The sequence below is a fragment of the Paramormyrops kingsleyae genome, chromosome 22 (genome assembly GCF_048594095.1).
Source record: "Paramormyrops kingsleyae isolate MSU_618 chromosome 22, PKINGS_0.4, whole genome shotgun sequence".
Classification (NCBI taxonomy): Eukaryota; Metazoa; Chordata; class Actinopteri; order Osteoglossiformes; family Mormyridae; genus Paramormyrops; species Paramormyrops kingsleyae.
Genome location: NC_132818.1, coordinates 11448706 through 11462264, shown reverse-complemented (window position 1 = coordinate 11462264; position 13559 = coordinate 11448706). Strand labels below are relative to the sequence as shown.

Here is a 13559-nt window from a genome sequence, read left to right as displayed (position 1 = left end):
GCAGCTGATTCTGGGACTGAAAGGACTTCAGCTTGTTTTGGGGTCTCCCTGACTGATGTAATAGAGGAGAACCCTGAAGGAGAGTCTCAGATTGCAGAGACTGACAGGAGGACAGGAAACTGGAGAGAGGAAGTAAGGTGGCGTGAAGAGCATTTGGGAATGCAACAACAGGCTGCAGACCAGGTCCTAAAAAACAAATGTGGCATGAAAGAACATTTTAAATTTCGCTTTAAGAGAAAACAAGGGGAGGAATGGGAGATGGCAAGGAACTTGGAAAGGGATGTGGATGGAAATAAAAGCTCAGCACAAGAAGTTGAACTGCTAGAACCTTTTAAATCTCTTCTGGACTGTGTCTCTGATTTGAACAATGAAAAGGAGAGGAATGTTTGCTGCAAGGGAGAACAGGAAGAAGCACTACTGGAACAGAGTATGGAAAGAGGCAACATGGGAAGTCTTAGAATAAAGAATGCAGTTTTCAAGCCAGGGTGTAATATTGACAAGGTGAAAGAGAAGAAAAACATTGAAACTAACACTAGTAGAGTAGCTGTGGAACAAATGGAAATGGAAGACAGAATGGAAAATGTTTTTCGGGGAATTAAAGATAAAGCAGAGGACATGGAAACAAAATCTCTCCTGCTTAAAAAAACTCATAAATTTAAAACAATTAAAGTTCTAGAGAGAAAAATAATTGGAAGGTCTTATGAAAATGAAGTGTCTGATAAACATGTCAAAGACTGTGACATTAAGGGTAAAGAACGAATAAAAAAGTGTAAGACAGAACCAATGGACATGGGTGATGACCAAGGCCTTTTGAATATTGATAAAGAGGATCACTCACTGAGAATACGACTACGAAGAAAACCTGAAGGTGAATGGACTGTGGACTTAATTGGCCATAAACAAAAGAGTGATGTTTCAAGGACTAGCATAAGCTTTGGTCAGGATGTGCTAGAGCGACCATATACTGTACGTGTGAACTACCATGAACTTAAAAATGTTGACTCATCATCCTTTATAAACAAACCAAGGAGAGTCCTAATGAAGTCTGCAAAAGCAGATTCTTCCTCTGTCCCACTCTCACCTGTTTCTCTCCATTCTCCTCATGGCATGAATGAAGAACCTGGACGAAAATGGCAAGGATTACCGAGGAGAGCAATTGAAAAAACCAAGAACAGAGTAAGAAAACCTCCATCAAGAAAATGGTGGAGGAGAACAGAGGAGCAAAAGAGAACCAGCTGTCCTAGCCATATGCTTAATGTGAACAGCGCGTCTGTTTTCTCCACAGTGAAGGTGGCAAACCCTTTGTGCTCCTCTTACAATGATTTCCCTACTGAAACAAATTCTACCTCATTTCAGCTACAGCCAAAATCTCAAGATTTACCTTTCTTTTCAGAGAATTCTCTCCCTCTTGCCGATTCTAGTAATACTCACTGTTGTGAGGATGTTCTTGATTTCCAGTCCTTAAACTTAGAAGGATATTATGAGATGCCTCCACAAAGCCACCTCCAAAGCTCTTTAACAGATTTTTGCCCCATGGAAGAAGAAAACCAGTCTTTCAGTGGTCCATTCTCACAGGCCACATCTGAGACATGGCAGGCAGAAACATCTTATCTCGATACACCTAGTCCTGGAAGTCATTTCAGCCCAGGAGGAGAATTTCAAAGTTTCTCTGATATCTGTTCATCAAAGAATGAGTCTCTCACTCTGAATGAGGGTCTGAGCTCCACAAAAGATACAGCATCTCTAAGCACGTCAAATGTTGGTTTTTCATCTCCTCTTGAATCTGTCACTCAGAAAAATGCAGTGCTGTTAAATAGCTCTCTGGACAGAAATAAACTGGCGTACATGAAGCAGGATTCAGGCATGCAGTCACTTCCTTTCACTGGAAGAAATCAGTACTCCAACAGAGAATTATTTGACGCAGCACCAAGTTCTAGGCATACATCTTCAAACTCCCTCTCTCAGGCTACTCAACACAATCCTCTTGATTACTTTTACTCCAGAGGAGATTCCATCCACTCAGATTGTGGTAAAGTCCAGTCATTTGTGCAAGACAAGCCCTTGGCGCCTTTGAGCACGCCTAATTCTACAGGCAAACCAGAATATTTTACTAATAGTCAAATTGCAGCTGGCTTGTACAGCTCTGGGACACAGAATCAAACCATGAAGTCGTACCCTTTGACTACAGCAAACAATTCTGTGTTTTATTCACAAATGAACACTGTGAACCGGGGGGATGTATTCTGTGTGCATGATAAAAATGTAGGTGTTTTGCATAACCAAAACTGCGCTGTTAAAAGTTATTGTGGTCGACAGGATCAAAATTTCTGTGCAAATTCCTGGCTGAATGGAACAGCCATAAAAAATGCAGACCTGCATACTAAGACGCAAAGCACAAAAACAGGATATTTTGATCTAGGAAAAAATCGTCCCTGTTACAATGTTTCATCTTCCAATGTTGCCTGTCGTCAAGGTAGCTTGTCACAATATGATTTTAATATGGGAAAAGTATCAGTTAATTTTGAGACGCCTAAATTCCCAAACAAATCTCTCTCTCATAGTGAAAAAGGTCAGCCAGTATATCGGACATCCAGTAAAGATGCAGTAATTTTTGAGAAACCCCTATCTGTTAAATCAACTCATTCCTGTAATTTATCAGGTAAAACACTCTCCCCTTTCCATAAGTCTTTTATTTCTTCTAGTCCGCTTGCTAATGACTGTTTATCTCATAATCGAAGTCCAATCCAGGACAAATCCCAAACACTGTTGCATGCTGAAAATGTCCGTCTTGCTTGTGAACTGTCTTCGTGTTCAGACAAACACCAACTGCCTTTTTCCAAGGCCCCGTCCTTTGTACGCTCTGAACATTCAAATTTCACCTATAGTCCATCTGTGTCTATGGACCAACCACAGACATCATCCCAGAATAACAGCCCTCAAACAGTTTGCAGTCATGACTCTGTACCACAGGTACCTGTTAGTAAGATTCAGTCCAGCTCTTTTTGTCAGGCTTCTCCATATGTTTTCAACATCACTGGCGACCACACTGTTACCCTGGGTTACAAGGATGGAAGGGAATATTTGAACTATCCAGGTGCAGCAGCTACAAATTGCACCTACCGCTGCCTGATGGAGCCTTCTGGAACGCAAGGCAGGCTAGTCCTTGAGCCATGTGGGCCAAAGTCCTCAAACTATTCACCTTGTTTCTCTGTAGGCAACATTGCTGGTGTGGGAAGCAAGGAAGCGATGCGGAGGGACGCACATGGTAGGAAGGATGTGCATCAGCCTGGCCCTACTGTAGCCCATCCTCCCCACTCAGGGTCCTGCTCCCTCCCCACGTTTTCACACTCCCTGATTCCCCCCCACCCAGACAGGAGACCCAAGAGGTTAAGACTTGTTGTAACGGAGGGATCTGTGGATCTAGACCTACAGTATACAGACTGATGTAGTGGTACGTTTTGCTGAGCTGTTGCAATTCTTTAGTTCACATATTTGTTTTCAGGTGGTTTAGGAGTTGATGTTGCTTTAACAAGGTTCATCATTTGACAGTTTGCCTGAGCCATTCTATTTCGAAAATGTTAGGGAATAGTATTTGAATTTTTTAAAATGACACTTTTAAAGCGGTACATTGCCTGTTTCTGTCTCTTTGTCAGGGGTCTCAAACTCCATTCCTGGAGGACTGGAGCCCTACGCAGTTTTTGGTTCACCCTCATTTGACACTCCTGGTTCAACTCCTTGTGCTAATTACCACACAGCTCTTGAGCTGAATCATTTGTGGTAGAAGGGGGAAAGAACTAAGCCACACAGGGCTCCTGCCCTCCAGGACTGGAGTTTGAGACCCCTGCTCTATGTGTTTGCTGTTTCACCAGAACCTGGGGTGAGGGCAAAGCTGGTTAACAGCAGCTGCTGTTTATTCAGTGGGACTTTTTACATTTTTATTCTCCCAAAACGTATATGATCTCCTCTGTGATCTTGGAAAATTTGTTTGTAAGAGTAAAGAAGGTGTTTTTAATATAAAAAATGAAATGTTCTTATTTAACTTGGTTTTGTAATAGCACATGTAAGGCACATGGGGGTGCTGATGTGCTATTTAGTGAATATTTGTACTGTATTGAAATCTTAAGCCTAGTTGTACAATTTTCATTTATACAATATGTTCGTCTCTGTTTGAGGGCACACTGTTTGCGCATTGCCTTTCCAAACTGAACTGAAAGAGTACTTGATGCTAATATAAATGTACACCTTGTGTAAATTTGTAGGCTTTAAGATTCCAAGGAAGGTTTCCAGAGAAATTGCGTATTTGTGAATGGCAGTTGAAGGGGAATTCAGAAGTGTTATTGTGAGACAGCATCAGAGGCCTCATACTGGATTCATTTTCTGCAACCTATACTGCTTGCTTTGTGAGCTTATGACAACTCACAGATTGAAGCACAGTGTTTCCACATGTGAGAGAAGGGCAGCAGGGTTTTAAATGTCTTGGTATGTTCTATTTCTGTGGCTAGGGCCGTGTACTGCTTATGTTGTGTTTGTTCTTGATTCATATCAGCTCCTTGGGAGGGGTGTCATGGAACAGAAGCCTGCTGGTACAGCAGATATATATCATCTCAACGTGACATACAAAATCTGCTCTTTCTGTACAGTTGTTCACCTGAGGCTCTGTTATATGTGGATCTGTGCGTTTTTTGTTTTTTTCCCAAATACCTTGATATGTACCTGATTGATACTTGACGGGATGAAAGCAGCAACGATGCTAATAAGAGAGGCCAGCATGGTCCGGATCTCACATGTGTGTGGTAAGCTAGGCAGAACAGGAACAGCCCATTCATTTCAATATGTCTTTTTTTTAATAAACGGTGCTTTAATATATAACATTAATATATCATTGATTGTCTGTTTGTTAATGTGAGAAAATTTACTACAGAGGTTTTCTCATACTATTTCTGGTAGAAGTTCCCTGGTGTATATAAAGATCGTTTTTTAAATGGAAACTGGATTTTTTACAGAGAAAAAAATCTTTTAATATTATGCTGTAAAATAATATTAAGTCATAATAAAAATTAAAGATCTTTCTAAAAGTTTGTTTAGTCATGTATGGATGTGCACTTAATGCCCGCCCCTGGTTTTTGTGACTTTAGCTGTCTAACTCCAAACTTTTTTGACCTCCATATCTACACTGCTTGACTTCTCTTTTGTCTATCTCTTCACATCTTCCATCCCTCCCCCCACCTCCTCCCCCCTCCCTTTCCATGACCCACTTTTGCTTCCTTTGGCACAAGTGAGGGGTTAACTCTGAAGGCAAGTAGAACAGCTTTTTTCATAATGAGGACACCGGCAAAAGAGGAAAAGGAGAGTAAGATGGCACAAGAGCGCCAACTGCTGCTCAAAAGGACCAAAATACTGTCTTCACCATTTTGGAAGAATTTTAATTTGAGTGTTGCTGATACACACGGCACATGTAGGGAGATTCACTACCTGCATGTGTGTGAGGGATGCTTTGCCAAACAGTGCATTCTTAGTGTCAGCAGTCCATCCCCTGCAAAGGGCCCCGGCTTTGAGCACATCTCCACCGCTCACCCTTTCTGCTGGAGTCTGAGCTATAACTTATGGGTGATCACTATGCACACCCCCCCCCCCCCCCCCCTTAACCTATAGTGACATGCGGGTGATCACGGTGCACACAACCACCTGAAGTTATAGTGACATGTGGATGATCACAATGCACACAATCCCCTGAAGCTATAGTGACATGCAGGTCATCACTATGTACATGCCCCCTGAATCTCTAGGCTGAAATATTCCTATTGAGAAATATATGGTTTTATAAATAGAAAATCTTGGAAGTAATGCTATGATAAAAAAAGAGTCAGTGTTTTTTTTACTCTAATGGTCAGAAAAATTAACATTTCAGCAAATGTCAATGCACGTAAGTAATTGACATTTGAGAAAGTCTGCTTTTAGTCAAACTTCATTTTCTTTGTAGATTACTTTTTGGTGGCGTTGAATCCTAATGACCACATGTTTACATTTTGTATGATTAAAGTGCACTGTCTCTCTCTTGGTGATATTGCTGAAGCCATTAGCCATATGTATGTATGATATACACAGGCACTTTTGTATTTCAATTATTTGTTCATTCAGTAATGAAACCCATTGATAGAACATTTCATTTTAATGTCATTTGGGTGGGATGACTGCAGAAAATATTTTCAGCTTTGAACCAGAAACCCGCTTGTCTGCGGTTACATTCAGTTTTGACAGTTTGGAAGTCTGACATAAGGTGCAAGGACATTACCGTTCAATAGAAAGTGTTATTCTGTATGTTTTCTATGAAAAGTAAATTTAAAAGGTAACACAAATTAGGAAGCAGAGCAATTAAGTTTATTATTCTCTGTTTAAGAGTAAATTGCATGTACTGCTAAATGATATTTACAGTCATGCGTCACTTGACAGGGATACGTTCTGAGAAATGCGTCGTTAGGTGATTGAGTCGTTCTGCAAACATCATAGAGTGTACTTACACAAACCTAGATGGTGTCGCCTACTACACACCTAGAGTAACTGGTGTAGCCTAAATAACAGTAAAAAGTATGGTATAGTAAATGCATAAACCAGTAACGGTCATTATCATTATCTAGTATTATGTACTCTAGATAATTGTATGTGCTACACTTTTATAGGACTGGCAATGCAGTAGGTTTCTTTATACCAGTATCACTCCAAACGTGAGTAATGCATTGTGCTACAACGTCACTAGGTGATAGAAAGTTTTCAGCTCCATTAAAATCTCATGGACCACCACTGTATATCTGACGTCGTTATGCGGCGCATGACTGTATATAATGCATATGCTTGCACATACTTTTTTATATTCCATCCATCCATCCATCTGCCAAACATTTCTCCTCACCCGTATTGTGGGGAATGCAGGCAGGTCATTGATGTCCTTCTGTTGAGCTGTTGGCATACACACATTCATTTATCTTCCAAACTGAACCGATGAAGTAAATTCTCAGGAGCACGCCTGCCTCACATCTGTGGTTTGTATGTTCTCCTACTGTTGCACAAACTCTAGTTTCTTTTTGTAGGGCCGGGGTGTCAAGCCCTAGTCCTGGAGGGCCGGAGCCCTGCGCATTTTTGGGATTCCTCTCATTTAACACCCGATTCAACTCCTTGCAACTCTTTGTGCTAATTATCACACATCATCATCACACTGAATCATTTGTGGTGCAACAGAGGGAGAACTAAGCTACACAGGGCTCCAGCCCCCCAGGACTGGAATTTGACACCCCTTCTGTAGACCACTGACATGGAGAATAAGAGTGCCCAGTGATGGACTGGCATCCTGTTCTGGCTATACACCTTTTTAGTGCTGCGTTGGCTTCGGAATAGGATATGCGATTGGAAGATGGATGGATATACAGTACTCAAGTAAAATGTAATATATACCAGCTTCTCATTAACAGTACTGATGTTTGTTTGTTGTGGAAGGTTGTGCAGGAATCTGTAATGTGAATAAAGCGCGTTCCCTTGTGCCCTGACAGTAACCGCAGCTGGTGCTTCTCGGTGAGATGATGGCATCGAATGCTCAAGAGGGGCCGAGGCTGTGGAAACAGCCAGAACTTTGTCCTTGTTTATGGTTCGAAGTGCTTGTTTCCACAAGTGATGCAGCTCTGCCTTATGTGGAGCGATACTAGCTGTCCAGTTGGGCCTCCACTTACCTGAGCATCTGAGCCACCATCTTGCCCCCATTTGACTGCGTGTTCTGACAAGACGGCCTGACTTTTGCAGGTGGTATACATGCTATTCATCATGTAGCTTGTGATCTGTGTTTGATGTTAACTTATGTGTGGAGAAGCTTCTTCTACAATAACTGACAATTACAGACTAAAATAAGATGAGTGAGTGCTGTATGTAAATTCAGGGTAGACATACTAGCTCTGTGTACAGCTGTTTTGTCTGTCTGGCACTGTTTCTGCATCAGGCTGCAGCTCGTGTGCAGCTCTGTGCCTCTAATCTTCTGTCACCCTCCATCTTCAGTCAAGCTCTGCCAGAAACAGACTCTCATCTCTGCTAAGTCTACAACTCAGCTCACCATCAAAGAGGAGCAGCGAGGAAGGGAATAGTATGGCCTGCATCTGAAGCTGATGGAGAGAAAGAGAGGTGGGGGGGCAGGAAAGTAGGGGGAGGGCCATCACCGCTGAGAATGGAAGAGAGAGAAAGGGGGAGGAGAGAGCAGCAGACTGGCGGTCCAACCAGCGCAAAGAGAGAGACACCGAGGCTGTTTCAACATGCTGCTGTGGAGAGGCGGCGAGGGAGAGAGAGAGGGAGGGAGGGAGAGAGGAGGAGAGGAAGACTGATGGTCAGAGCGGGGGAAAAAGAACTGTTACTACTGATGTTACTGGAAGACAGAGCCAAGGATACCCTGTGACAGGCAGAAATATGCGCAAGAATGTCATTTTTAGCAGCAAAATGATTGTAGCGTTTTGTCTTTGATCAGGTTTTTGAACTGCCTCTTCTTTCTCCCTCTCATTTTTACAACTGGAAGTGGCTGGGCATTCTCTCCCTTCTGTGTCCCTCTATTAAAGGGAAGAAGGATCTGCAAGCAGAAAGAGAGCAAACAGAAGAAGAAGAGTGTACACAGTAAGAGACGTAACCTTTGCTTTGCTTATGGCTGAAAGAGAAGAAATGATGGATGGGTGGCTGGATGGGCAAGTGAAGGAGGAGGAAGCTTTACGTAGGGAGATGGAGGAGTGGAGGCAAAGCAGTAAAGATGGGTGGGGGAAACCCACTGTAAACGGAGAGAGAGGGAACCACAGAGGTGGAGAAGCTGCAACATTCATTTGCATGTGCCCGGTCGCGAGCAGATGTGGGGCAGGGTGTTTGAGAGCAGGACAGAGCAACGCATGTCTCTGAATACTCAGAGGAACGACAAGTGAGTGGCCAGGGATAGATGCGGGGATGAGTGGACAGCAGCGTGGCTTTGGGGTTTCTGAAGATACTGGATGAAGACAGAGAGTGTGAGGGACAAGCAGAGACACATGGGACAGCAGAGGGAGCCGTTTGCTAAAGCGTGCCATTCTCTGAAGGGAACCGTTGGCAAAAGAGGGACGTTCACTAATGGGATCTGTTCGCTAAAGGGAGTCAGTCATACACTAAAGGGGACCGTTAACTAAAGTGGGCCGTTATCTAAAGTGGGCCGTTCACTAAAATGGGCCGTTTGCTAAAGGGGGCCGTTCGCTAAAGTGGGCCGTTTGCTAAACAGACTGTTTGCTAAAGCGGGCTGTTCGCTAAAGGGGGTCTTTTTGCTAAAGCAGGCTGTTCGCTAAAGGTGGCCATTCGCTAAAGCGGGCTGTTCACTAAAGGGGCCTTTTTTGCTAAAGCAGTTTGCTAAAGGAAGCTGTTCGCCGAAGGGGGCCTTTTTGCTAAAGCGGGTTGCTCATTCAAGGGGGCCTTTTCACTATATAGACGGCCTTTTCGTTAAAGGGGACCATTTGCAGAAGCGGGCTGTTCACTAAAAGACATGAGCAGCTACTGGGGCCAGGACTGCTTCCCACTGACATGAACACACAGAGCAGCACGTGGGCAGGCGGGCACTGGCAGCAGCACTGCAAAGCGGCACTAATCTGGCCATGTGCTTCTCACAGACTGCCCATAGGAGCCCATCCATTATGTCTGTGTCTGTTAGTAATGCCTGCCTGTCCATCACATGTCCTCTGCTGCTCTCCCCTTGGCCAGGACGGGCGCTTGCTGACAGAATCTGGCTGGTACAGGGACGGGAGGTCATAGTGGTGGTGGGTGCTTTTATTTATACCTCCTGTCTGCTGATAGAGAGGGAAAAGGCTGAAGAAACAGGTGAAGAGGCCATCCATCAATCTTTTGAGAATGCAGGGGCAATGAAGCAGTTCTGAACAAATAGGTGCAGCATTCCTGTATCTGACACCCCCCATGCCTGCACGGCCCTTGCCCCTGTCCTTTTTATTCTTGCAGTACTTATGAGTCTCCCAGTCCATCCTAACTGGGTGAGGGTCTGTGTACTATGTCACGCCACAGCTTCCATTCTGCACTGTGCTCCAGTCATCTTCGTCACCTGTTATCCCTTCCTTGGAGTGATGAACTGGTGATATAATGTATTTTTTTGTGCAACAGGTTAATTTTAACACATTTTGACAAATGAATTCCTTTGGCTGCACACGCGAGCACCACTTACGTAAGACGCCGTAACTGCCAGCTGAATCTGAGTGAGTGTTTTCAGCTGAAATTAGACCTGCTGGGAAATCTCTGTCTGTAGGGTGTCACTCACTGACGTGGGCGTCTCTGTTTGCCGAGCCTCCTGTTTGATGGTGCGGTTTGACCATTACCCCGTCGCTCGCTCGCTCTCCAGGCCCCTCCCCTCATGTGTTCAGCCCCTCACTCCCACTCTCTATCCTTCCCCTCCTCCTGAGGTGAACGACTGATCTGGGACATGGCATGTCCCATGTGCTGTGGCCTACTTCAGCAGTCGTTCCCTGTCTATGTCCTTGTCTCTTTTTTCATTCTCTAAACTCATCGTTTGTACACAGCTTCCTGTCCCCCTCTTCCTCAGGGGTTCTGATCGGTTTCACTTTATTTTCAGTTTCATTTGGCTTTATCGACGCAACAGATTTATATTGCCGAGCGACTTTAATGCTGCCTTCTGGTTACTTTCTTTCACACTCTCTGTCTCCCAATTACCCTCTATATCTCCTGATCCCACTCTTCCTCAGTCCCAATCTGCTGGTCTCTCCCCACATCAGATATGACTCATGAGAGAGTCTCAGAGCTGTGACCTAAACGATCTGCTGTACCCTGTGTATCACCTGGTGGTGTATCTTCAGCACCAAATGCTCCGTCATTGTGTCACTGGATACTTTGTTCTCTGCCCCAGGACGTTGTTTAGTGATGTGCTGTGTAGGTGGCGAGATTCGCTGTTGATGACAGCATTCCTGGAAAGAGTGGCTGTGCTGTGGAAACTGCTACACGCTAAAGCTTCACTCTTTAGATACTGATACATTTCTCCCTTCCAAATTATGAAGTTGTGCTGGACATCAGTCAGCAGAGGTTGTGTTGATGTTGGTTCTTCCAGTGAGAGCCTGGGATATGGCTTTTCTCTTCTGTCTGTGAACATTGCAGCCACAAACCGGTTTTCAGTGTCATTTTAGAACAGGCCTTTTGGCCGGGAGAGCGTTGCTGCGGTCCTGTGATGGTGCCATTTCTGTTTGAGGTGGCTGGCTGGGACAGCATTACCGCAGTCCTATGATGGTGTTAATTCTCTATGAGGTGGCTGACTGGGACAGCGTTGCCGCGGTCCTATAATGGTGTCATTTCTCTATGAGTTGGCTGGCCGGGACAGCGTTACCATGGTCCTGTGATAGTGTCATTTCTGTATGAGTTGGCTGGCCAGGACAGCGTTACCACGGTCCTATGATGGTGTCGTTTCTGTATGAGTTGGCTGGCCGGGACAGCGTTACTCCGGTCCTGTAATGGTGCCGATTCTGTATGAGTTGGCTGGCCGGGACAGCGTTACCATGGTCCTGTGATGGTGCCGTTTCTGTATGAGGTGGCTGGTTGGGACAGTGTTACCGCTGTCCTATGATGGTGTCATTTCTCTATGAGGTGGCTGGCTGGGACAGCATTACCGCGGTCCTATGATGGTGTCAATTCTCTATGAGGTGGCTGGCAGGGACAGCGTTGCCGCGGTCCTATAATGGTGTCATTTCTCTATAAGATGGCTGGCTGGGACAGCGTTGCCGCGGTCCTATAATGGTATCATTTCTCTATAAGATGGCTGACCGGTACAGTGTTACCACCGTCCTGTGAGAGTGTCATTTCTGTATGAGTTGGCTGGCCAGGACAGCGTTACCACGGTCCTATGATGGTGTCGTTTCTGTATGACTTGGCTGGCTAGGACAGCGTTACCACGGTCCTGTGATGGTATCGTTTCTGTATGAGTTGGCTGGCTGGGATATTGTTACCGCGGTCCTGTGATGGTGCCATTTGTGTATGAGGCGGCTGGTCGGGATAGCGTTACCGCGGTCCTGTGATGGTGCCATTTGTGTATGAGGCAGCTGGTCGGGATAGCGTTACCGCGGTCCTGTGATGATGTCGTTTCTGTATGTGGTGACTGGTCGGGATAGCTTTGCCGCAGTCCTATGATGGTGTAGTTTCTGTATGAGTTAGCTGGTCGGAATAGCGTTACTGCGGTCCTACGATGGTGTCATTTCTCTATGAGGTGGCTGGCTGGGACAGCGTTACCGCGGTCCTATGATGATGTCGTTTCTGTATGAGTTGGCTAGCCGGGATAGCGTTACCGCGATCCTGTGATGGTGCCATTTGTGTATGAGGCGGCTGGTTGGGATAGCGTTACCGCAGTCCTATGATGGTGTCGTTTCTGTATGAGTCGACTGGCCGGGACAGTGTTACCACAGTCCTCTGATGGTGCCATTTGTGTATGATGCAGCTGGTCGGGATAGTGTTTCTGTCGTTTCTGTATGAGTTGGATAGCCGGGATAGCATTACCGTGGTCCTGTGATGGTGTCGTTTCTGTATGAGGTGGCTTGTTGGGACATTGTTACCACAGTCCTGTGATGGTTCCATTTCTGTATGAGTTGGCTGGTCGGGAGAGTGGTACCTCAGTCCTGTGATGGTGTCGTTTCTGTATGAGGTGACTGCTCGGGATAGCGTTGCCGCGGTCCTATGATGGTGTAGTTTCTGTATGAGTTAGCTGGTCGTGACAGCGTTACCGTGGTCCTGTGATGGTGCCATTTGTGTATGAGGCGGCTGGTCGGGAGAGTGGTACCTCAGTCCTGTGATGGTGTCGTTTCTGTATGAGGTGACTGCTCGGGATAGCGTTGCCGCGGTCCTATGATGGTGTAGTTTCTGTATGAGTTAGCTGGTCGTGACAGCGTTACCGTGGTCCTGTGATGGTGCCATTTGTGTATGAGGCGGCTGGTCGGGATAGCGTTACCGCGGTCCTATGATGGTGTAGTTTCTGTATGAGTTAGCTGGTCGGGATAACGTTACTGCGGTCCTACGATGGTGTCATTTCTCTATGAGGTGGCTGGCTGGGACAGCGTTTCCGCGGTCCTATGATGGTGTAATTTCTCTGTGAGGTGGCTGGCTGGGACAGCGTTACCGCGGTCCTATGATGGTGTTATTTCTCTGTGAGGTGGCTGGCTGGGACAGCGTTACCATGGTCCTGTGATGGTGCCGTTTCTGTATCAGTTGGCTGGCCGGGACAGTGGTACCTCGGTCCTGTGATGGTGCCGTTTCTGTATGAGGCGGCTGGTCGGGATAGCGTTACCGCGGTCCTGTGATGGTGCCATTTGTGTATGAGGCGGCTGGTTGGGATAGAGTTACCGCAGTCCTATGATGGTGTCGTTTCTGTATGAGTTAGCTGGTCGGGATAGCGTTACCACAGTCCTCTGATTGTGCCATTTGTGTATGAGGCAGCTGGTCGGGATAGAGTTACCGCAGTCCTGTGATGGTGTCGTTTCTGTATGAGTTGGCTGGCCGGGACAGTGTTACCGCGGTTCTGTGATGGT

General features: G+C 45.6%; 1 protein-coding gene across 7 annotated transcripts in view; it reads left to right on the top strand.

The window, feature by feature from the left end:
• The window catches only part of shank1 (SH3 and multiple ankyrin repeat domains 1), a 67240-nt gene that overhangs the window by 1528 nt on the left and 52153 nt on the right, over positions 1 to 13559 (top strand). For 6 of the 7 annotated variants that reach the window (XM_072704856.1, XM_072704854.1, XM_072704857.1 and 3 more), the window contains exon 2: positions 3215 to 3265. In XM_072704856.1, coding sequence (XP_072560957.1) covers positions 3215 to 3265 — 51 coding nt within the window. Of the gene's footprint in view, positions 1 to 3214; positions 3266 to 8286; positions 8641 to 13559 lie in introns of those variants that run through there. The other variant, XM_072704858.1, reaches the window with a different exon arrangement.